The sequence below is a fragment of the Podarcis muralis genome, chromosome 4 (genome assembly GCF_964188315.1).
Source record: "Podarcis muralis chromosome 4, rPodMur119.hap1.1, whole genome shotgun sequence".
NCBI lineage: Eukaryota > Metazoa > Chordata > Lepidosauria > Squamata > Lacertidae > Podarcis > Podarcis muralis.
Genome location: NC_135658.1, coordinates 8,161,648 through 8,185,822, shown reverse-complemented (window position 1 = coordinate 8,185,822; position 24,175 = coordinate 8,161,648). Strand labels below are relative to the sequence as shown.

General features: G+C 48.6%; 2 protein-coding genes and 1 long non-coding RNA gene across 7 annotated transcripts in view; 2 read left to right on the top strand and 1 right to left on the bottom strand.

Annotated features, from left to right (window-relative positions):
- The window catches only part of FAM168A (family with sequence similarity 168 member A), a 155,010-nt gene extending 151,602 nt beyond the window's left edge, over nucleotides 1–3,408 (bottom strand). Inside the window, exon 1 of one of the 4 annotated variants that reach the window (XM_077926889.1) lies at nucleotides 3,160–3,408. The gene's annotated coding sequence lies outside the window, so the exon portion shown is untranslated. The remainder of the gene's footprint in view (nucleotides 1–3,159) is intronic. The other 3 variants (XM_077926884.1, XM_077926890.1, XM_077926887.1) reach the window with 3 other exon arrangements.
- Nucleotides 3,409–6,774: 3,366 nt separating this feature from the next.
- Nucleotides 6,775–12,896, top strand: LOC144327451 (uncharacterized). The gene is made up of 2 exons (XR_013392498.1): nucleotides 6,775–6,861; nucleotides 10,854–12,896. It is a non-coding gene; the product is annotated as an uncharacterized LOC144327451 (long non-coding RNA).
- On the top strand, nucleotides 6,857–12,896 carry LOC144327450 (uncharacterized). Of its 2 annotated transcripts, none has more exons than XM_077926883.1 (2): nucleotides 6,857–12,170; nucleotides 12,201–12,896. In XM_077926883.1, exon 1 carries the CDS (start codon nucleotides 9,497–9,499, stop codon nucleotides 10,427–10,429), a length of 933 nt encoding a protein of 310 aa, XP_077783009.1. In that variant the 5' UTR covers nucleotides 6,857–9,496; the 3' UTR covers nucleotides 10,430–12,170; nucleotides 12,201–12,896. The 2 variants fall into 2 exon arrangements, with proteins under 2 accessions (XP_077783009.1, XP_077783008.1); XM_077926882.1 differs by having other exon boundaries at nucleotides 6,857–12,356; nucleotides 12,396–12,896.
- Nucleotides 12,897–24,175: the final 11,279 nt, after the last annotated feature.

Below are 24,175 nucleotides of genomic sequence, written 5' to 3'. Positions count from 1 at the left end.
CATGCTGGAATTCTTTCAAAACTTCTTGCTGGCATGCCGGCTTGCAAGTCCTAATTCCCATGCACTCCTTTCATATGCTCACTCTGGCTTTTGGTGTATCCCCCTCATCCACCCCCAAAGCATGCTGTTCGATCCCTTCACGATTTCCACCACGGTGTTTCTTGGTTCACCCTGCTAAGCACCTAGAAAGATTCCCCATTTCGTGCTATGGCCCTGTACTAATCCACAGTGTTCTAAAGCCATCTACTTTAAAGCCTTTATGGACAACGCATCACCATCTTGCTTTTCCTCCAGAACGCCCAACAAGCATCCAGAAATTATCCCAAATCCATTTAATTATCCCTTTTGTCTCACCCACAAACACATTTCCCCTTCCCAAACCCAGGGCTTTTGTGATACCCCTGTACCAGCACACCGCATTCCCACTCCTGCTACGCTCCTTTGCCCCTGCTACACCAGATATCAGTGTCTTGTGTCAATGCCAGGCCAATGCCCTTTACCATCTCCCATTGCCTCAATTCGCCGAAGAATTGATTCTTTTGAATTCTGGTGCTGGAGGAGACTCTTGAGAGTCCCATGAACTGCAAGAAGATCAAACACATCCATTCTTAAGGAAATCAGCCCTGAGTGCTCACTGGAAGGACAGATCGTGAAGCTGAGGCTCCAGTACTTTGGCCACCTCATGAGAAGAGAAGACTCCCTGGAAAAAGCACTGATGCTGGGAAAGATGGAGGGCACAAGGAGAAGGGGGCAACAGAGGACGAGATGGTTGGATAGTGTTTTCGAGGTTACCAGCATGAGTTTGACCAAACTGCGGGAGGTAGTGGAGGACAGAGGTGCCTGGCGTGCTCTGGTCCATGGGGTCACGAAGAGTCGGACACGACTAAACAACAACAACAACAACAATTGCCTCAATGCCTGTTGCCATCATCTGCCTCGTCCCAACCCTTAACTCTAACAGGGACTTCCTCTGTCCCCATCACAGACACACCAATGGCACCTGTTAAAGCCATCTTGCCCATGGGATACTGCCACTCTCTAAGACAACCAGCCCGTGGAAGTGCCAGATTCCAAACATCTTGCCGAACCCTGTATCACCTCTACATCAACCCCCCCAACCCACACCGAGATCAGTATCCCTTTACTATCCTGCCCCTACCCAATGCTAACATGCTATGTCCCCCAATGCTTACTGTAAAGTCCTTTCGACATTTCCATCCTTTTTAAATTTATACATATCCCGATTCTCCTCCTCCTCCAAGGAACTCAAGGCACAGTTCTCCCTGCCATCTCAGCCCTGTGAAGCAGGTGTGCGCCAAGAGTCTGGCCTAAGGTCATGCAGTGAGTTTCGTGGCTAATCAGGGGTTTGAATCTGGGGCCTCTCTTGTTCTGTCAACCATTCTGGATTTTCCTATTGCGGCGCCACCGCCACCCCAGAACACACAAAAGGATTCACAAACTTCATCTGCATGTTCCACACCACACTGAGCCATAGCTGTCAACCTTCCCTTTTTGGGGGGGAAATTCCCTTATTCCAGCACTGTTTCCTGCTGCTATCCCGGATTGTTAGATATTCCATAGACTGTCCCCGGGACAGGTGAGACTGCTGATCCCTTATTTTCAAATCTGAAAGTTGACAGCTATGCACTGATCCATCAACACACAAATGAACCCACTAGAGGTCAGGGGTCCCAATGCAGAGCCACAAACCCTGTCCTCACAAAGCACGGCATCTGTTTCCCAGATCCCCCGGCTAAAATATTTTTAAAGGGTGCATACAAATTAATAAGAGTACACAATCTCTCTCTCTCTCTCCCTCTCACACAGATATATATATATACACACATACATACATAACATGCATGCGCATGCACAAATTGCATCTGCTCTCCCCCCCCCACCTAAAAAAACAATCCTTTAACCTTAACAAAGCAAGCACTCTGGGGCAGCCCCTCCTCAGTGATTCTGGACCGCCCCCCAAAAAAACCTGCCTTGAGCCCTCTCTTGTGCATACCCCCCACACACACACACATTTCACATACACACCACCAGCATCCTCAGCATCCCCCTAAACACGCCAATACCCTGCGACTGCAGGCCAGAAATAAGAAAACCACTAACAAGCCCGACCCCACATTAACTTCCCAGACACACACCCCGCCCCCCACGACTGCAAGAACTTGGCGGAGGGGGGCACAGAAAAAGGGAGAGAAAACCGAGGAGACCCCTTACACTTGACCCTGCTAGGGTTTCCCCTCTCTCCCACAGTCTCTGAGGCTAAGGGGGCGACAGATAGATAGATATAGATGTAATATTATGTGTGTGTGTGTGTGTGTGTGTGTGTGTGTGTATATATATATATATATATATATATATATATATATATATATATATAATACATATTTAATATATTTTCACATTATATCTGTCTATCTATCTATCTATCTCCCACCTTTTTCCCTGACGGAACTCAAGGTGGCTATGAGGGTGTCTCAAGGGGGTGGTTACAGAGGGGGTCTATGGGGGGATATCAAGGGGGGTTACCAAGGGGGTCTATAGGGGAATATCAAGGGGGGGGGTTATTGAGGGGGTCTATGGGGGAATATCAAGGGGGGGGTTACCGAGGAGGTCTATGGGGGGTTATTGAGGGGGTCTATGGGGGGGATATCAAGGGGGGTTACAAAGGGGGTCTATAGGGGAATATCAAGGGGGGGTTACCGAGGAGGTCTATGGGGGGTTACCAAGGAGGTCTATGGGGGGTTATTGTGGGGGTCTATGGGGGTATATCAGGGGGGTTACGGAGGGGGTCTATGGGGATCTATCATGGAGGCTCTGAGGGGGGTCTATGGGGGGGTCATCGAGGGGGTCTATGAGGGAGGCTGAGGGGGGTCTATGGGGGGTCATCGAGGGGGGTTATGAAGGGGTCTATGAGGATCTATGAGGGAGGCTGTGGGGGGGGTCATCGAGGGGGTCTATGGGGGATATCGAGGGGGGTTACCGAGGGGCCCATGGGGGGCTATGAGGGGGTTTCGAGGGGCTCCCCCCCAGCGAAGGGGGGAGGGGAACTCGACGGCGCGTGGGGGGGAGGCTGTTGTTGTTGCTGAGGGGTTTTCTGGCGGGGGGGTGTCCCCCTCCCCCCCTCGCCCCCCCCTTTCCCACCTGCGGGTCTGGGGTCCTCCTCGTCCTCGTCGCCTCCGGCTTGTCCTGGTCGGCGGGGCTCCGGGGCTCCAGCCTCCCCTCGCGTAGCAGCAGCAGCAGCGTCCTCCGGTGTCGAGGGGGGAGCAGGAGGCCTCTGCGAGGGAGCCAAGGACGCGGAGCTTTGTGGGCGAGCGGCGGGCGGGCGGGCGAGCGGGGCTGTGAGGGAGCGCAGCGCCGAGGCTCCTGGCTGAGGCGGGCGAGGGAGGGAGGGAGGAGGGGCGGGGGCAGCGCCAGCCGGCAGAACCGTTACGAGAGCCGGGAGGGCGGCGAGACTACAGGTCCCGGCATGCCCCGCGCGCACAGGGCTCAGCCCCGCGAGGCGCCCGCCTCGCCGCGGGGCATCTCGGGGGTTGTAGTCGCCGAGGCGTCTCCGCCTCCTCCTCCTCCTCTTGGGCCTCGGCGGAAAGGGGAGGGGAGGGGCCCGCGGGGCATGCTGGGAGTTGTAGTAGGCTAAGCACAGATTATTAATAGCTGCTGGGAGAGCTAATAAAACGGAGCTCCATCGCCGGTGATGGCGATCGCCGTCATTATAGGTTTTCCTGGGCGGCTTAAAATGTGAAAAGCACAACGTCGTTGGGGTTGTTGTTTAGAAAATAAGCAAGGAAAGGCAGCCGGAAACTTCTTTGCGCGGAGGCTGCGTAAAATTGCTTGAAATCCAGATTTAAAACACAATTAAAAGGCGACTTGAATCATAAAAAAGGGTATTCATTCACTCGGCGCTAAAAAGACTGGAGAGACGCACACAGAGAGAGATGCACTTGCCAGTCTCCACTTCGCACCATTGCACATTTATCCATATTTTTATCATTATTATACATCTTTTACATCTCTATGGTGCTCATTAATTAAGCCTTATTTGGCTTTTAGGAAGTGCTATTGGAAAATATTGTTCGTATTTATATGAATTGATAAAGGACGTTACTTTTATTGTTTTCTGTGCAGATCGCTTATTTTTTTTTATTATTATTATTATTATTATTATTATTATCATCATCATCATCATCATCATCATTATTATCATTATCATTATTATATAAGTGAAACGTGTCGTCTGAGCGGTTGGTTTGTTCTCTCCCTGCCGCTTTTCAGACCGAAGGCTCCACAGTTCGGCTCAAAGCATGCAATGAGAACCATTCTATAATATTAATAATCGGAGGGTGAAATGCAAATAATAATAATAATAATAATAAAGAGGCTGCCTGGTCCAATGGAAGCTGAGGAAGGGATATTCGAGCCTTGCGAAGTGGGTACGGTAAACAACGTCTGGAAAAAATAATAATTGCTGTGGAGGCGAGACCTGGGAAAAGGTTAGGCGGAAAACTATTCACCTTTTAATGTTCCAGGAGCTGAAAACGCCTTTGAAATCAACTTGCGCGGAGGCTCCATCGTTTGGGACCTGCTGCAAACATTGCAAAACGATGCCCCTGCGCGGCTGTGGAGGAATAAATAAGACATTATTCTTTCCCGGCAGCGGAGCGGAGCCCAGCTGCCCTCCTTGCAACTTGCGAGCATTGCTGCAAGCATCTCAAAATGAGCACTGAAATGCAATAAAATGGACCGGCTGCAGAGGCTGCAAGCGAGAGAGACCCAATGTGGTCTCAGGCGCTTTCCCACGAGCAGAGCCCGATGGGAGATGTAGTTGGAATAATCCACCCATTTTCCTAGTTTAAGGTTTCCTCATATGCTGGGTAATGTAGTCTCTCATCTGCTTGGGTGGTTCATGGACAAAGAATATAGGCGGCAGCAAGGAGCAAAGGATGTCAGATCGCGGAAAAAGAGAGTCTTGTTAACCCTGACGGGTTAACTGCTGCAAGAATTTTTTCTATGGGGAAGAATATATTTATTTTGCAAGATGCGTTCAGAGTCGCTCTCAGCTGATTCTGGCAGGGCTGGGAGAGAATTGCAAGCAGTGAATGGCTCCTGAAAACAAAAACAAAAAATCAGTTTCCTGACTGGTGAACGTGTTCGAGTCTTTCAGCAAAAACACCAAGGTCAGTGCCGGATTTACGTATAAGCTAAACAAGCTATAGCTTAGGGCCCCACTCACTTGGGGGCCACCAAAAAAATTAAAGGAGGAAAAAACTGGATGTACGTTTCCAAAATATAAGATAAACAACAAATATGTAAAATAAAACTTGCATGCAGCAACAGTTTTGTGTTGTGTAGGCTCCTATAATGTAAGTCATGGCCCCCGCGTGCTCCCCTGCTCCCTAAAATATCACTGGTTTGCTCATTTCTATATATAGGGTGCATACATTCTGGTTTTTTAAAAAAATAATATTTATTAAAAGTTTAAAGATTACAAAAAAAGAAAAAAAGGAAACAACAAAAAGATTCAACAAAACACGCACAAAAAAGAAAAAGGAAAAAAAGGTACATAAAAACCAATACAACAATACAACAAAAAGAAAACACAGATCCCATATTGCATATCTTTATCTTTCATTTACTTGTTTCATTGACCTCTTCACACCTCCCTTTTTGTATTCTAGTTTAATTAGTTGTTTCAGCAAATTCTTTCCATCTTTCTCAATTTTTATTGAATAATTTATCTTAACTGTCTGACCTATTAATTAACTCAGCAGATCCTTTCCATCTTTCACCATATTCTGTTATTCTAAAGGGAGATGGGAAAGGTTTCTCTCAATTAAAGGGAGATGGGAAAGGTTTCTCTCAATATTTTCTAAGCTCTGTACTTTGTGAATACTATCTGCAGTAAATTCCTAAGTAAATCTCTGAGCTAATCTTACTTCTGCAAATTTCGGCCAGACAGTTAGCAAAGACAGCAGTTGCTTGCTATTTCTAATCAGACAGGTCAGGAGGTCATTTCCTGCCTAGTCAGCTAGCAAGAAGGTCAGGAGGTCGTTTCCTGCCTAGTCAGCTAGCAAGAAACCGCTGCTGTTAGCAGTAACTAACCAGACCTACTAAATTTGGCTGGCAGGTCAAAAGTTCATTTCCTACCCTGTTAGCTGCTGTCTGCAGATTTAAACCAGGCCTGTTAAAGAGGCCCCCCTTTTCCTGCCTTATGCTTACTAATGCAAAGAAGACACGTGTACAAGGAGGTGGGAGGGGGAACTTACTGAGCAGAGAAAATGCTTAACCAGCAGAGGAAATGCTTAGCTAGCAGAAAGACGGGAATGTTTAGCAAGCAATAAAATGTGTTTAGCAAGCAATATAGATGTGCTATGTAAGGGAATAATTTGAGAAGGTATGGGAGGGGGGAGAGTGTTCAGAAGAGTATAAGAAGTCTGTAGATGCGTATTTCTTTACAGCCAGTGTATTTTCAGGAGCTATCCAACTGGTTGTCTCTGTGTACAGAATGTTTCTGTGGACAGATTTTAATAAACTTTTTCTCCAAAGAAGATTTTGCTTTCCTGGTACTTTTGTTCCCTCCAAGGTCCGGGGATGGCGTGGCTGATGGATCCCTAGGTAAATAAGGCTTCATTTCTTTGGGGGCTCGTCCGGGATCAGCCCCCTCCCCAATACGGACCAGAGGGCCAGGCTCAACCAAGGTGAACAGCTCAGCAGCGTTTGCAGGCTTCAGCGCGCACCCCGCCTGTTTTGTGGGGGAAGCCGGCCACACTGTCCTGCAGTGGAGACATCTTGTTGAGGGAGAAAAACAAAGAGGACGGCGCCAAGGGGACAGGTCCGCAGCGGAAAACGGTAAGCCCAAGGGAAAGGGCGTGGGCCCCCAAGGAAAAGGGGGGCGAGGTCTGATCAAGCCTCACCTGGTTGTGCAGAGGGCCACCAGGAAGGGAAAAAAGGGCGTGGCAGTGTTATGCCACCAGTAAGGTTTGGTAAAAAGGGGACTGGTTGTGCAGGAGAGTGCCACCAGCAAAAATTTGGAACAGAAGAGGGAGGGATATATATATATTGTGATTTTTTTGGTGTGTTTTGAGTATTGCATGCTGAAGTTATTTTGGTGTGTTTTGTGTATTGCATGCTGAAGTTATTTTGGTGTGTTTTGTGTATTGCATGCTGAAGTTATTTTGGTGTGTTTAGTGTGTTACATGTTGAAATTATATTGGTGTGTTTTGTATGTTGTATGTTGCATGTCAAGATACTCCAGTGGCTGAATTGTCAAGTGTGGGCCAGGGCTTAGCGTTCCCCTTGGGTGATTGCAGGGTTGTGCATTTTCTGGCAGGTCTGTTGTGTGAGAGAATTTTTACTGTGAATAGTAGCGAAGGATCTGGAAGAAATGGGTTCTGGCCAAAGTAGAAGTACCCCTTTGAAATGCTTTTGGGGATTCAAGCTGATGAGAGGGGAAGATGAGGACATTGTGAATTAGATTGGCCCACCCAAAAGAACAAATTGGCCGTCCATCAGGACCCTTGATTTGCAACTCATTAATCCATTATATCAGAACATTTTGAATGTCCGTTCTGATCAAATCCCCTACATTTCCACATGGAAGACCAATGTGGAACAGAACCCCCCCCCCCTCCCTGGCTGAAGTCATGCTGCCAAAAAGTCTCAGGCAGCCGTATCTGCTCAGTCAGGAAAACAGGAGGACAACCCCCCAGTCCTCCAGGATTCAGAGAGGGAAGAAGATAAAGTTTTGATGCCCCCACCGCCTCATGCCCCGGCAACAGCCCTGGCACCACCCCCGCCACAGGGAACAGATGGCCCAGCCCCCAATCCCGTGGACAATGCATTGTTAAGACCTGGGCGAAGATGGAGAAAGGGAGGAACGAGAAGAGGATGATGAGGATGAGGCATTTGTAGGAAGATTGATTAAGTTGACAAGTGATGGAAAGATATGAACAGAGGAACAGGCAGAATGTTTGAAAAAGTATGTGGAACTTTATGAGAAGTGGACGTCAGTCCCCATATGTTAAAAACAGCGGGATGTATAGGGGAACAGAGAAGAAAGTGGCAGAAAAAGTGGGGAAAGGCAGTGAAAAGAGTGACCCTCCATAGGGCACATAAAGCACAGGAGAAGGGCGCGGCCAGAGTGATGCCTCTCCATAGAGTGTATGACCCTCCGACCCCCGCGGGACCTAATGGGGTGGTGCCCAATAGAACTCATACAGTTCAACATGTCCCCTTCTTTAGTGCAGATGTTTGTAATTGGAAGAACCAAAACCCTTCATTTGAAGAAAACCCTGCCAAAATAATTAAGCTGTTTGAGGGAATTTTTAAAACATACAACCCCACTTTTTATGATGTGCAATATTTGATGGATGCCCTGCTAACTACAGAAGAGGCTAGGCGAATTCATGCTGAAGCCCGAGCACACATGAGAGCGCAGGGGGCAGGAGATCAAGCTGTTGCAACAGGATATCCTGAAACTACACCGAATTGGGATTATCAGATCATTGAAGGGCAAAATGCCCTCACCACTTATCGCCAAAATGTCTTAAAAGGCATGAGGAGGGCAGCCAGAAAACTCACCAACTTCGTGGAGGCCAGAGAAATAGTACAAGGGACAGAGGAGGCCCCTGGAGCCTACTTAAAGAGGCTGAAGGAAGCCTACCGCCAGTATATCCCTGTGGACCCAGATGAGGCTGCCAATGCCCCTATCATAAAAACTGCCTTTGTAGCCCAAGCAGCGCCCGATATTTGCCGAAAAATCCAGATGGGTCACACCCTGAAATGGATGTTAGAAAATAGCCCAAACCACTTATAATCAGAGAGAAAAAGAGACCCAGAAGAAAAAAGGAGAAGTACCAGGCAGAGAAGTTGATGGCCCTGAAGACGGGAAGTCCACCGTTAGGAGAAGAAGAGGAGGGCAAGGCCGCTTAGGAAAGAGCAACAGCATGCCTTCAAGGATTTGAAAGAGGCATTGCAGCAAGCACCAGCGCTGGGCATCCCAAATCCTGAGGAGCCTTTCTCCCTGTTTGTGGATGAAGACCAGGGAACAGCAAAGGGAGTGCTATGCCAAAAATTGGGAAGCTGGCAGCAGCCCGTGGCATACCTATCTGAGCGCCTGACGCCTACAGAACAAGGTTTACCGCCATGCATGAGAGCAGTTGTGGCAGTAGCCACCCTACTGAACAAAGCAGACAAATTTACTTTTGGCCAAGACACTGTTTGTGTGACCCCGCATGCAGTCCCAGCTCTGCTTGACATGAAGGGTACCTATTTCCTCTCCCAAGCAACGATGAGAAAGTGCCAGATGCTATTGTTGCACCCGCGTTTGAAGTTCCAGGTTACCACAGCCCTCAACCCAGCTGCCCTATTACCGGTAGGAGTAGGTGAGGAGCCCACGCATGACTGCATTGAAGTAATGGATGAGGTGTACTCTAGCAGACCTGACCTTAAAAATGAAGCAGACCCCTAGTGGCCATCATGGTTTATGGATGGAAGCAGCTTCATTGAGGTTGGACACCGGAAAGCAGGCTATGCAGTGGTAGCCCTGGAAGACCAGGTGATCGAAGCAAAGTCACTCCCGCCTGGAACATCGGCCCAGCTGGCAGAGCTAACTGCGCTTACCAGAGCCCTGAGCCTGGCAAAGGGACAGAAGATAAACATTTATACAGATTCTAAGTATGCATTCCTGACTTTACATGCCCATGGAGCCTTATGGAAAGAAAGAGGTTTGCTTACCTCCAGAGGAAGCCAGGTGGCCCACCCACAAGCCTTATTGAACCTTCTGGATGCTGTATGGGAACCCGAGGCAGTGGCAGTTATCCATTGTTATGGACACAAGACTGGACCAGGAGAAGTGGCCAGAGGAAACCGATTGGCAGACAGAGTGGCCAAGGAAGCAGCTCGGGAACTGGCCCCCGCCTCGGTTATTGGAGCACTGGTCCCAGAAGAGATTTTAAGCACCACTGACAAGCCAGCTTACACGAAGCAGGAAAGGGACACTGCAGATGCTCAGGAGCTGACATCGTCCAAAGAAGGATGGTACCTTACCCCTGATGACAGGATATGGATTCCAGAGTCCCTTTCTCGGCAGGTTACTCAGAGATACCATGATTCAACCCACATAGGACCAGATGCTACAACCAAGCAGCTGGAGAAGTGCTTCTATATAGCCCACCTTTATCAACTGGCAGCCCAGATTTCCAGGAAATGCCTGCTGTGTCAAAAGAATAATCCCAGAGCCGGACCACTGGCTCCCCCAGGGATTCAGCATAGTGGAACTGCACCTATGGAAGATCTTGTCGTGGACTTTACTGAATTACCCCGTTGTGGACTACACCGCTACCTGCTGGTGGCAGTGTGCACCTACACCGGAGGGCCGAAGCATGGCCAACAAAGACTGAAAAGGCATTTGAAGTAACCAGGTGTCTGCTTGGGGAAATCATCCCTCGTTATGGATTGCCAAGGTCCATAGGATCTGACAATGGACCAGCATTTGTTCATGCAGTCCTACAGGGACTGACAAAAGCGCTCCAGATCAACTGGAAGCTGCATATTGCTTATAGACCCCAGAGTTCTGGAAAAGTAGAGAGAATGAACAGGACTCTAAAGAATCAGCTGTCCAAGCTGACACAGGAGACCAGGTCTAATTGGGTGACCATGTTGCCCTTGGCATTATTCAGGGTCCGCAGTCTCCCGTCAAAGCGAACCCACCTGTCACCTTTTGAAATTCTGTTTGGAAGACCAGTTCCATATGTTAGAATGTTAACTCCATATGCTAGCCAGGATATGCAATTGAATAATTAAGTCCAGATATTCTTCCGAGTTTTCTTTTGTCTCAACAGGTGGACCCAGGCTCGCAACCCCTGTGTGTTGGCTGCATCAGTTCGAGCCAGGTGATGAAGTGTGGGTAAACGATTGGGCACGGACGCAGCTACAACCGTGCTGGAACCTTATATCGTCCTGCTCTCCACACCCACCGCCGTGAAATTCGCCGGCATCACCCCTTGGGTCCACCACACCAGAGTGACCACTACAGATTGGACTGTGCAGTTAAATCCTGATTAACCCCTTCGGCTGACCATCTCCAGACCCTCCGCTGACGACCGCTCTGCTGATATCACACCGGAAACTGATATCTCTACGCACAGCTGGAGAATTGGATGGGAGGGGCGCCCGCGGGCAGCGCTCCCAACGTACCTGTTCTACGAACTCACCACCTGAGAATATCCTACCACAATATAGGGACAGAGCGAGACTTACAATAATTTGGGAAGGGGACCACCCCATTGGGCATTTGACTCCTCACCAGGCTAGAGTTTTAGCAGCAGTCTATTCTTGTGGGTGTGTTGCTTTTTATTTCTCACCAAACCCCCCTCCAGGAGGTGCTTCTCTTTCTCCCACTCATCGAAGTACCATACACCCAGTGGGCCTTAGAGGTAGTTACACACATACCCTTGAGTGACTGACAAGATACCCACCATGACTGAATATTGGTGGGAGGAACCATGGAGATATTAGGGATGGTGGGTAGGAGTGATATGTACCGGCCTGCTTGTTTGGATGCTCCTGTATTTTTGTTGGCATGAACGGTATCATATTTGTGGGAAGAAACGTAATCCATCTATACCTTTGATGATTCTCCTTTTCTTTTTGGTTGGAGAGCCCACATGTGTATTGGCACAGGAAGGTAAAAGTCCCCCGACCTCCCTTGCCGACATTTCCCGTTTGATGACTGAGTGGGGTGCCCATAACCCCTAAAAAAGGTGGTTACAAATGGCTGAAATGGAGCATGTTGTTTCAACATTTCAGACCATGGCGAGGCTATCCGTGATCTGGCAGCAAGCATTGAAAAGGTGGCACATGTCCCTGTACAAACTTGGGAGGGCTGGGATATGTCTTGGTTGGATAGCATCTTCCCAGGTGGATGGATGGGGAGGATATTTACTATGGTGATAGGCCCAATAATGCTTCTATTGCTTTTCTGCTTCTGTATACCCTGCTTAATGCAATGCTTGCAACATATGATGGAAAAGATGATGTCTCGCACAATGGATCTGTGTGTGATTGTTTTTATGAGAGAATATAGACCCCTACCCCAGAACGAATCTAAGTAATAGATTGTTCAAAAGAAGAGGAGGGAGTAAAGGGAGATGGGAAAGGTTTCTCTCAATTAAAGGGAGATGGGAAAGGTTTCTCTCAATATTTTCTAAGCTCTGTACTTTGTGAATACTATCTGCAGTAAATTCCTAAGTAAATCTCTGAGCTAATCTTACTTCTGCAAATTTCGGCCAGACAGTTAGCAAAGACAGCAGTTGCTTGCTATTTCTAATCAGACAGGTCAGGAGGTCATTTCCTGCCTAGTCAGCTAGCAAGAAGGTCAGGAGGTCGTTTCCTGCCTAGTCAGCTAGCAAGAAACCGCTGCTGTTAGCAGTAACTAACCAGACCTACTAAATTTGGCTGGCAGGTCAAAAGTTCATTTCCTACCCTGTTAGCTGCTGTCTGCAGATTTAAACCAGGCCTGTTAAAGAGGCCCCCCTTTTCCTGCCTTATGCTTACTAATGCAAAGAAGACACGTGTACAAGGAGGTGGGAGGGGGAACTTACTGAGCAGAGAAAATGCTTAACCAGCAGAGGAAATGCTTAGCTAGCAGAAAGACGGGAATGTTTAGCAAGCAATAAAATGTGTTTAGCAAGCAATATAGATGTGCTATGTAAGGGAATAATTTGAGAAGGTATGGGAGGGGGGAGAGTGTTCAGAAGAGTATAAGAAGTCTGTAGATGCGTATTTCTTTACAGCCAGTGTATTTTCAGGAGCTATCCAACTGGTTGTCTCTGTGTACAGAATGTTTCTGTGGACAGATTTTAATAAACTTTTTCTCCAAAGAAGATTTTGCTTTCCTGGTACTTTTGTTCCCTCCAAGGTCCGGGGATGGCGTGGCTGATGGATCCCTAGGTAAATAAGGCTTCAATTCAATTTGCCTTAATTTATTTAACCTTGTCTTACCATAAATTACCTTAAAGCTTAAAACTTAATACTTATTTATACATAACTCCTTATATCATTTCTACTAAAGCCAGATAGTTACATTCCAACATTTTCCCTAATATTCATTAATTTTACACTAATTCCAAAAATAAAAAATTTTCTTTATAAACTTTCTTCCAATCTTCATCCAACGTCTCTTCTTCCTGGTCCTTACTGTCCATTCCATCTAGTCCATCAACCTGGTAATCTTATGTCCGAGGCTCTTAAGTCTCTTCCATGTCCCTTCTGCAGATCTTCTTCTTGTTGTTTATACCTGCACTTTTCCTTGTCTTTTGTTGGTCTCTTTCTTAATTTCTTTCCTTTCTCATTGGGGAGTAGGTCTCTAGGAGATTCCAGCCCAAAATTATCTCCATCTCCCCTCATCAGACCAGCCCATTCCCCACAGTCCCACTCCCCACAGTCAGCAGTGTAATCCAAAAAATATTTAAAAGCATGTTTCAAAGTCCCTCCGAGATTAAGAGCTCCCACAGCTCCAAACTCTCCCTGGCCCACTCCAAATTCAATCTTCAAAGACAGCGGCTTATGCTCCTGCAAGGCCTCGGGTCTCTCCATTTGTATTACTTGAGGTGCAACCGCAACCTCCTCCATTATCTTCTGCACTTGCACTTGCCCAGTCGAAACAGGTTCCTGAGTTGGGCTTATAGGGTGCATACATTCTGCATGGGACGCGGGTGGCGCTGTGGTCTAAACCACAGAGCCTAGGGCTTGCTGATCAGGTGGTCAGCAATTTGAATCCCCACGGCAGGATGAACTCCCATTGCTCGGTCCCTGCTCCTGCCAATCTAGCAGTTCGAAAGCACGTCAAAGTGCAAGTAGATAAATAGGTACTGCTCTGGCAGGAAGGTAAACAGCATTTCCGTGTGTTGCTCTGGTTCGCCAGAAGCGGCTTGGTCATACTGGCCACATGACCCAGAAGCTGTCTGTGGACAAACGCCGGCTCCCTCGGCCAATGAAGCAAGATGAACCCCACAACCCCAGAGTCATCCGCAACTGGACCTAATGGTCAGGGGTACCTTTACCTTTTTACATTCTGCATGGACTGCTTGCATGGCAACATGTGCAAATGGCTTGAGATACCTATTAGGTCCATAAATTACCATATAGCATTATTCCACACAAAAAACAGCTACCATTTGTTGTTGAAAAAGAACAGCTGGACATACTGTATAAAGGGCCCCATTACCTTCAGTAGCTTGGGACAAGGGTGGCGCTGTGGGTGAAACCACAGAGCCTAGGACTTGCCGATCAGAAGGTCGGCAGTTCGAATCCCCACAACACGTTGAGCTCCTGTTGCTCGGTCCCTGCTCCTGCCAACCTAGCAGTTCGAAAGCACGTCAAGTGCAAGGAGATAAATAGGTACCGCTCTGGCGGGAAGGTAAACGGCGTTTCCGTGCGCTGCTCTGGTTCGCTAGGAGCGGCTTAGTCATGCTGGCCACACGACCCGGAAGCTGCACGCCGGCTCCAATCGGCCGATAAAGCGAGATGAGCACCCAACACCAGAGTCAGCCACGACTGGACCTAACAGTCAGGGGTCCCTTTACCTTACTTTCAGTAGCTTAGGGCCTCATCAAAACTAAATCCGGCCCTGACCAAGGTATTGTGGAACCCTAAACCTTACTAGCGTACAAGGTATTTGTGGACTACCTGCTGAAGGGGCTTCAAAGCTCACAAGGCTGGCTGCCAATTCCAGTCCACCGGCTCTTTAAGGACAAATGATAGATAATTTGTTGAAAATATTTCTGCATTATACTGCTGTCCACATGTATGGCGTGTTAGGGGGGGCATAGTACCTCTGATGGGGGACACACTGTGCTCCTTCTGGGGTTTGCCCACTCAGCTCTTACCTGTGGCTCCTGGAAGCTGCCAATATGTGGCCACACTTTGGGAAAGGCTTTGACTGGACAGCTAAACCAGGTGAGGGTAGCCAATACGTCTCAAATCTTCTGTGAGTTAGGGATTCCCCCTGCATGCGAAGTCCGTCTCCAGTGGATGGAGCAGATGAGACCTAGAGTGGGTCCAATGGTCAAGGAGGCAGTTTCTGTGCTTGCTGTAGATAATAATACAGTGGTACCTCTGGTTGCGAACAGGATCCGTTCCAGAGGCCCGGTCACAACATGAAAAGCCCGCAACCTGAAACGCCGTATCTGCACAGGTGTGCAGCGCAATTTGGTGCTTGTGCACATGCACAAAGCACGATTTATCACTTCTGCACATGCGCGAGTGGCAAAACCCGGAAGTAACCCTTTCCGGTACTTCCAGGTCGCCGCGGGATGCAACCTGAAAAAACGTAACATGAAGCAAACATAACATGAGGTATCTTTTCATTCAGCAGCCTAACAGCCCACGGATAGAAGCTGTTCTTTACCCTGTTGGTGCGACTAGTCACACTTCTATATCTTCTGCCTGAGGGCAGGAGATCAAGAAAGTGCCGGCCAGGGTGTGAATCACCCCTGAGAATTTTCCTCACTCTCCTGAGGCAACGTTCTTCCGCTATTTCATCCAGCGGATTCACGGGACAGCCCATAATATCTTGTGCTGTATTCACCACCCTCTGTAGGCACTGCCTATCAGCTGATATCAAACCAGCGTACCACACCGTGATGCAGTAGGAAAGGACACTTTCTATTGTGGACCGGTAGAAGGAGGTCATCAAATGTTGATTGAAAATGTTGAAAGTAACAGGGGGGGAGCAGCCACCAGAGAGCATGGTGGGGGTCTTCCCCAGGGCCCCCCCCCCATAAACCTCCTGAAATATACTTGGAGTTGAGTGTGGATTTCATGATCTTTATTCAGCTCATAGTGGTGAGGAGGAATGCAAGTTCCCCTGAAATGTCTGCTTTATACACATTATTTACACAATGGGCTGCACGTAATTGGCTAATTCCGGGATTCTCCTGTAGGCCAATCAGGTTGTGGATTCCCTTGCACCTGGATCTGGATTGGGTGGCTCCTGCAGACCAATCAGACTGCTGCATTTTGGATCCTATTCTAGAACCAATCAGACTTCTGCATTCTGGATCCTATTGTTCTAGGACCAATCAGACTGCTGCATTCTGAATCCTATTGTTCTAGGACCAATCAGATTGCTGCATTCTGGATCCTATTTTTCTAGGACCAGACTGCTGCGTTTTGGATCCTATTCAACTCAGTACACCTTCCCAGGACTCATGGGAAAGCTCTCCAACATGTGGATGATTCTGATAGTGGCGAACCTTCCTTCATTTGCTGTTTTTAAGCAGAGGCCTTCTGTTTTTTAGCTGTGATTCCTGCATTGCAGGGGGTTGGACTGGAGAACCTTTGAGGTTCCTTCCAACTATGCAATTCTGCGATTCTCAGATCTCTTTGCCCTGTCTATCCAGCACCCTGTGCAATAGAGAGGGTGGTGTCAGGGAGACACGTGACTCTCGCAGATCAGATCCCCTTCTCCTAATACAAATATTTACTGCTAAGAAACCCGCTACCAGCGAAGAGCCATGCCTCCAGGGGTGCTTTCCCTGGCAAAGACACAGAGGACGATCAGCAGTCATTTAAGTGCGCCACGCTGTGGCTCGTCGCCTCCGAGAATGTACCCCCCCCCCCCGCTTTGTGTGAATTTTTTATAAAGCAACAGGCATGCAATATTTAAATGAAACCCTGCGGGAGGCATTACTGGCTGAACAAAACAAGAGCAAGCCCGGTTCATTTTGGGCACAAACATCTGCTGCTTGCATCCACTCCTCAAACAGGGAAGAGCAGGAGGATTTGCTGATGGGAAGGAGGGAGTTGCGCATGGACAGAACGGTTGGAGCAACAAGCTTTCCGCCCTTGGTGATGTTTTCCACGGTGCGTTGCTGTGGATTAGTTCACCACAGCTATTCTTCAGATTGCGTATGTGCTACAGGAGTCCTTTTCACGGTGCATTTGTGATGATTCGTGCTCATGATGTTGCCAGGGCAGTTATATATAGCCAAACCAACAAATTCAAATGACAATTATTATTCCTATTTTATTTTATTTTTTATTGAGTTTACAGTCATACCTCATGTTACGTCCACTTCATGTTACCTTCTTTCAGGTTATGTCCTGTGGCAACCCAGAAGTACAGGAAAGGGTTACTTCCAGGTTTGCCGCATGCGCAGAAGCGCAAAATGATGTCATGCGCAGAAGTGGCAAATCGCAACCCGAACATGCACAGATGTGCCGCTGCAGGTTACGCTCTTTTCATGTTGCGAATAGGCCTCCAGAACAGATCCTGTTTGCAACCAGAGGTACCACTGTATATTCCCGCTTGGACTACTGCAACACGCTCTACGTGGGGCTACCTTTGAAGGTGACCCAGAAACTACAACTAATCCAGAACGCAGCAGCTAGTGGCCACCGAGTGGCCACCGAGACCACATAACACCGGTCCCGAAAGACCTACATTAGCTCCCAGTATGTTTCTGAGCATAATTCAAAGTGTTGGTGCTGACCTTGAAAGCCCTAAATGGCCTTGGCCCAGTTTTCCTGAAGGAGCGTCTCTACCCCCATCGTTCGGCCCGGACGCTGAGGTCCAGCTCCGAGGGCCTTCTGGCAGCTCCCTCCCTGTGAGAAGTGAGGTTACAGGGAACCAGGCAAAGGGCCTTCTCAGTGGTGGCGCCCGCCCTGTGGAATGCCCTCCCATCAGATGTCGAAGAAATAAACAACTATCAGACTTTTGGAAGGCATCTGAAGGCAGCCCTGTTTAGGGAAGCTTTTAATATTTCATGAATCGTTTTAATATTCTGTTGGAAGCCACACAGAGTGGCTGGGGAAACCCAGCCAGATGGGCGGGGTATAAATATTTATTATTATTATTATTATTATTATTATTATTATTATTATTATTATCATTATTATCATTATTATATATTATTATTCCGCCTTATACCTGAAGGTCCCAGGGCGTTTCACAGAAAAGATCACAACATCAAACAATGACCCAATAACACTCCCCGCCCAGAAAAGAACTGCATTTAAAAAAGGCATAGGATGTCAATAAGATCAACCAAAGGCCTGGTTAAAAAAGAACATTTTTGCTTGGCACCTAAAGGTGTGTAATGAAGGTGCCAGGTGAACTTCCCTGGCGAGAGCATTCCACAGACGGGGAGCCACCACAGAGAAGGCCCCGTTCTCATGTTGCCACCCTCTGGACCTTTCAAGGAGGAGGCACATGAAGGAGGACCTCAGAAGGTGATCTCAGGGTCTGGGTAGGTTCATCTGGAAAGAGGCAGTCCTTGAGGTATTGCAGTCCTGGGCCGTTTAACGCTTTTGTAGGTTAAAACCACTTTGAATTGGGCCTGGAAACTAATCGGCAGCCAGTACGGTCGGACCAGGATCAGTGTAATGTGCTCAAACCGTCTTGCTCCCGTGAGCAAACTGGCCACTGAATCTGCACCAGCTGAAGTTTCCGAACCGTCTTCGGAGGCAGCCTTACGTAGAACGCAAGAAAGGAGATTCTGGCTAAACACCAGGAAGAATTGTCTGAGGGCAAAAGCCGTTCGATGGTGGAATGGGCTCCCTCAGAAGGTGGTGGCCTCTCCTTCCTTGGAGGTTTCAAAACAGAGGTTGGATGGCCCTCTGTCAGGGATTTTAAAGCTGAGATTCCTGCGTCGCAGAGCGTGAAGGAGTTGGCTCCTTAGGTGACTTGTTAGCGCAAGGTGTTAAAAAACAGATGCTCAAAAAGTGAAGGGAGATGGACTCATCATAGGTGAGCTCCAGGTTGCCCATCTCCCCTCAGCAAAGCAGCATGAGTTTCATTTCTGCACATTCTGGTTATCTCCCGCCTGGACTACTGCAACACGCTCTACGTGGGGCTACCTTTGAAGGTGACCCGGAAATTACAACTAATCCAGAATGCAGCAGCCAGACTGGGGACTGGGAGCGGAGCTTATTGCTGTAGATCAGGGGTCAGCAACCTTTTTCAGCAGGGGGCCAGTCCCCTATCCCTCAGACCTTGTGGGGGGCCGGACTATATTTTGAAGAAGAAAAAATGAACGAATTCCTATGCCCCACAAATAACCCAGAGATGCATTTTAAATAAAAGGGCACATTCTACTCATGTAAAAACACGCTGATTCCCGTACCGTCCATGGGCCAGATTGAGAAGGTGACTGGGCCGGATCCGTCCCCCGGGCCTTAGTTTGCCTACCTATGTTGTAGATCCACTCATCTCAGGTTAACCCTTTGAAGCACACAAGAGCTTTGTTGGAACGCCTCTGAACACTTCATATGCATATGCTCCCAGTCAAGTATTTTTATTATTAAGTGAGAGGCTGCAAAGTCATCTGAAGTGTTTTCCTCTTCTGGCTTCCCTTCCTGTGTTAATTGTCTCCGGAATATATTTTCTGAGCTGTTCCGACTGTGTTCTCTGTGTGCTCTAATAAGCCCAATAAATAAATAAATGCTAATAGCGGCTTGGAAAAAAAAAAAGATTGCCTGCACAAACATCCCTAAGTGTGCATGCAAATTTATTTAGATGCTAACCTCAAACGACCATTTAGATACACCAGAAACGGCAGTGCACTTGTTTCAAGCTATTAGCAGCTTTGCTGATGTGAAAACACCAGCCTTTGGAGAGAAAAAATGTGATTTATGCACAAAGAGGGCTTCATAAAATATGGAACGCTTGATCATTTCATTGTTGTTGTTTAGTCATTTAGTCGTGTCCGCCTCTTCATGACCCCATGGACCAGAGCACGCCAGGCACTCCTGTCTTCCACTGCCTCCCACAGTTTGGTCAAACTCATGCTGGTAGCTTCGAGAACACTGTCCAACCATCTCCTCCTCTGTCGTCTCCTTCTCCTTGTGCCCTCCATCTTTCCCAACATCAGGGTCTTTTCCAGGGAGTCTTCACTTCTCATGAGGTGGCCAAAGTATTGGAGCCTCAGCTTCAGGATCTGTCCTTCCAGTGAGCACTCAGGGCTAATTTCCTTAAGAATGGATAGGCTGGATCTTCTCGCAGTCCATGGGACTCTCAAGAGTCTCCTCCAGCACCATAATTCAAAAGCATCAATTCTTCGGCGATCAGCCTTCTTTATGGTCCAGCTCTCACTTCCATACATCACTACTGGGAAAACCAGAGCTTTAACTATATGGACCTTTGTTGGCAAGGTGATGTCTCTGCTTTTTAAGATGCTGTCTAGGTTTACCATCGCCTTTCTCCCAAGGAGCAGGCGTCTTTTAATTTTGTGACTGCTGTCACCATCTGCAGTGATCATGGAGCCCAAGAAAGTAAAATCTCTCACTGCCTCCATTTCTTCCCCTTCTATTTGCCAGGAGGTGATGGGCCCAGTGGCCATGATCTTTGTTTTTTTTTTTGTTTTTTTATGTTGAGCTTCAGACCATATTTTGCGTTCTCCTCTTTCACCCTCATTAAAAGGTTCTTTAATTCCTGATGTTGGGAAAGATGGAGGGCACAAGGAGAAGGGGACGACAGAGGACGAGATGATTGGACAGTGTTCTCGAAGCTACCAGCATGAGTTTGACCAAACTGCGGGAGGCAGTGGAAGACAGGAGTGCCTGGCGTGCTCTGGTCCAGGGGTCACGAAGAGGCGGACACGACTAAACAACAATTCATTGAATCACAGAACTGTACATTTGGAAGGGACCTGGGAAAGGAATCTACAGCATCCCTGACAGATGGTCACCCAAACTCTGCTTAAAAACCTCCAAGGAAGGAGAATCCACAGATTCCCAAGGTGATGAGGGACGTTGCTTCCTTGGCTATGAAGGGCAACAAGGAATATCATGCAAGAACTGGAATTTTGTTTATCCATTTGAAACAAGAGAATGCAGAACTTCCACCTGCACTGGTACCGCTTTGAATTTCATCATAGCATTGTCTGTCTTAGTGGGACATGCAGGCCGCTGCTCTGAATGATGCTTTTAAAACAGGGTAGCGGGCCTTGGGGATGAGTTTGTGGAGCCAAGAGGGTAGTGGCCCCCAAAGGTCTGGGGACCACTGCTGTCGACATTCCTGTTTCCCGCACCTATCCATCTCTCCAAGCCTTCCTCCAAACACCACCTGCCCCTAGGGAGCAATGACAAGTCAAAAAATAAACGTAGGAAGGATGCCTGATGCTGACGCAGACCTCGGCGGCCGCTGAGACCATATAACACTGGTCTTGAAAGACCTACACTGGCTCTCAGTATGTTTCTGAGCACAATTCAAAGTCTTGGTGCTGACCTTGAAAGCCCTAAACGGCCTCGGCCCAGTATACCTGAAGGAGCGTCTCCTCCCCCATCGTTCTGCCCGGACACTGAGGTCCAGCTCCAAGGGCCTTCTGGTGGTTCCCTCACTGAGAGAAGCCAAGTTACAGGGAACCAGGCAGAGGGCCTTCTCGGTAGTGGCACCCGCCCTGTGGAATGCCCTCCCACCAGATGTCAAAGAGGAAAAAAACTACCAAACTTTTAGAAGACATCTGAAGACAGCCCTGTTTAGGGAAGCTTTTAATGTTTAATAGGTTATTTTGGAAACCGCCCAGAGTGGCTGGGGAAACCCAGCCAGATGGGCAGGGTATAAATAAACTATTATTATTATTATTATTATTATTATTATTATTATTATTATTATCCTCTTCTTGCAGATGTGCCACAGGTTTTCTTCCACCCAGCAACTGAGAAAACAAGAGCAGGGAGAGGATCCCTCAGAGCTGCCCCCTGCTGCCCGGGTTCTTTGCCCCCCACTCTGCACTCTCGGATGCGGAGGAGCCCTCTCCTCGCGAGGAACTGACAGCCTGACTTTTGCTGGAGCCAGAGCAAGGTGATGCAGAGTTGCCAGGAGTCGCCTTGCTCCAGGTGATGCAGAGTTGCCAGGAAGCTGCCCTGAGAGGCCTCCACACCCTTCAGGTATCCAAGCACCGGACAGCGGAGGAGGCCGTTCTGGTGAGTGACCAGTGATGTGAGGGACCCCCATGGCGAGGTGTGGGGATTTGGGGAAGGGCTTGTGCGTCTGCCGGAGAGGAGGACCCTGCTGGCTTAGGGCATGGGGTTGCAGATTGTGGCGTTTGCCCATTCGTTTGAAAAACGGGGGAGAAAGGGTTAAAAATATAGACCAATAGGAAAGCCAGAGGCGGAGCCTACCTGTATATAAAAGGGCTTAGCCCGAGGTTTGAGTTAGTTGTTGGTGGTTAGTTGGTTGGTTTTAGTGGGTTGTTTGGTTGGGAAAATGGGACGCGGGTGGCGCTGTGGGTTAAACCACAGAGCCTAGGACTTGCCGATCAGAAGGTCGGCGGTTCGAATCCCCGCGACAGGGTGAGCTCCCGTTGCTCGGTCCCTGCTCCTGCCAATCTAGCAGTTCAAAAGCATTTCAAAGTGCAAGTAAATAAATAGGTACCGCTCCGGCGGGAAGGTAAACGGCTTTTCCGTGCGCTGCTCTGGTTCGCCAGAAGCGGCTTAGTCCTGCTGGCCACATGACCCGAAAGCTGTACGCCAGCTCCCTCAGCCAATAAAGCAAGATGAGCGCCGCAACCCCAGAGTCGTCCGCGACTGGACCTAATGGTCAGGGGTCCCTTTGCCTTTACCTTTTTGGTTGGGAAAGGCAGTTGGGAAAGCAGTTGGCAGGCAGTTGGAAATAGAGAGACAGTTAGTGCAGTGGGTTCTTGTGTGAGGGGAGGTAGAAGAGATAGAGACAGGATAAAATAAGACTAAGAAGGTAAAGAGTAACAACATCTGGAATGCAGTTAAAGTTTGTTTGTGCCTGAAATAAGCTACACTCTTCTTTGTTAACTTGAGAACCTGACTGACACTAAGTGATGTATCGGGGAGGACCTGGTTGGTGGCAGCGGATTAGTGGTGTACGGGTCAATAGTCTGTGAGACGACCGGGGCTCCATACGAACGCCGCACCGATCCTATAGAAATCCAAGCCTGGCCTTTGGGGTCGGAGCCAACTGATCCACCCGCTTGGCAAGTCCTCCATGCGCTGCGCTAAAGTAGCGCATCGCAGCACGGAGACTCGCATAGTGGCACTGGAAATGGCATCTGCGCATGCACAGATACCAGAAATTGCGTCTGCGCATGTCCAGACGCCGAAAATCGCTTCTGCGCAGGCGCAGTTTTCAGCATCAGGGTAATGCGCAGAAGCGATTTCTGGCGCCGCGGACATGCACAGACGCGATTTCTGGCATCGCGCTGCACCAGTCTGGCCCACGATCTCTGTGGGAGTGATCCTGCCTGTCAGATGCTGTTGTGGTTGCTCGAGAGCAAACAGGCGAGACTCCAACCTGTCTTTTCCAGGCTTTATTATTAATACAAACTATTTACAGTGCAGAGCGTCGCAAGTTCATGCCTGCTGAGTTGCTAGCAGAATCTGGTTGTGGCCGGTCCTTGTACCTCCCCCAGCATAACAGTCGTGTGACCCCCATCCTTCTCCTCCCCTCTCTGCCCCCAAACCTCCTGCGCAGAGTGGGCGCTGGCAAAGGGGGACTTCCCTCCTCTCCGGTTTGCTCAGGCTTGGTGTTGAGGCTCTCCCTTCCATCCCCTGGTCCCTGCACCTCTTCTCCACTGGAGGTGGGGCTTTCCTCCTCACCAGAGGAGGAACAGCTTCCCAAGATCTTCAGAGGCTCCCTGTAACACAACTGCCCTTCCACCTCTCGCCCCTGAGCTGATGGCAGTTCCCTGACACTGCCCATGGCTGGTAAAGCTCACTGACCCCTGTGCCAAGGCAACAACTTATTTCAGCGCTTAAGCGAAACCTGCAACTCTGGCAGAGGAAGGACGGTTGAGAATAATTGGACCCAACCGCAGAGCCCACATCCCTGCTGAGTTTTCAGCTAATAGTTAGCAGATAGCCTGGAGCGGATAAAAAAAAAAACCTGCTAAAACTTCCGCACTCCTTGCCTAAGGGAGCGACTTTAATTATTGTTATAAATTTGCTTTAAGGGTGGGGAAGGGAGCTCAGCACTTCGCTTAATTCCAAGCCGTGCAAAAGGCTGGCATGTTTAGAGGCTTGCCCGCCCTCCCTCAACAGAAGATAACACACACATCCCGCTTTGTAATCAACTGGTTATGTCTCAGGGTTAACCTAATTCCTTCTGAAGATTTCACTTGGCAACTCCCGTCAGCGCACAAAATGGGTGGGGGAAGCTTTAGATAGCGAGACTGCTTGCCTGGAATAGAGG

Excerpts from the sequence above, each read along its gene's own strand:
- LOC144327450 (XM_077926883.1), top strand. The coding sequence starts at position 9,497 with ATGGATGGAAGCAGCTTCATTGAGGTTGGACACCGGAAAGCAGGCTAT.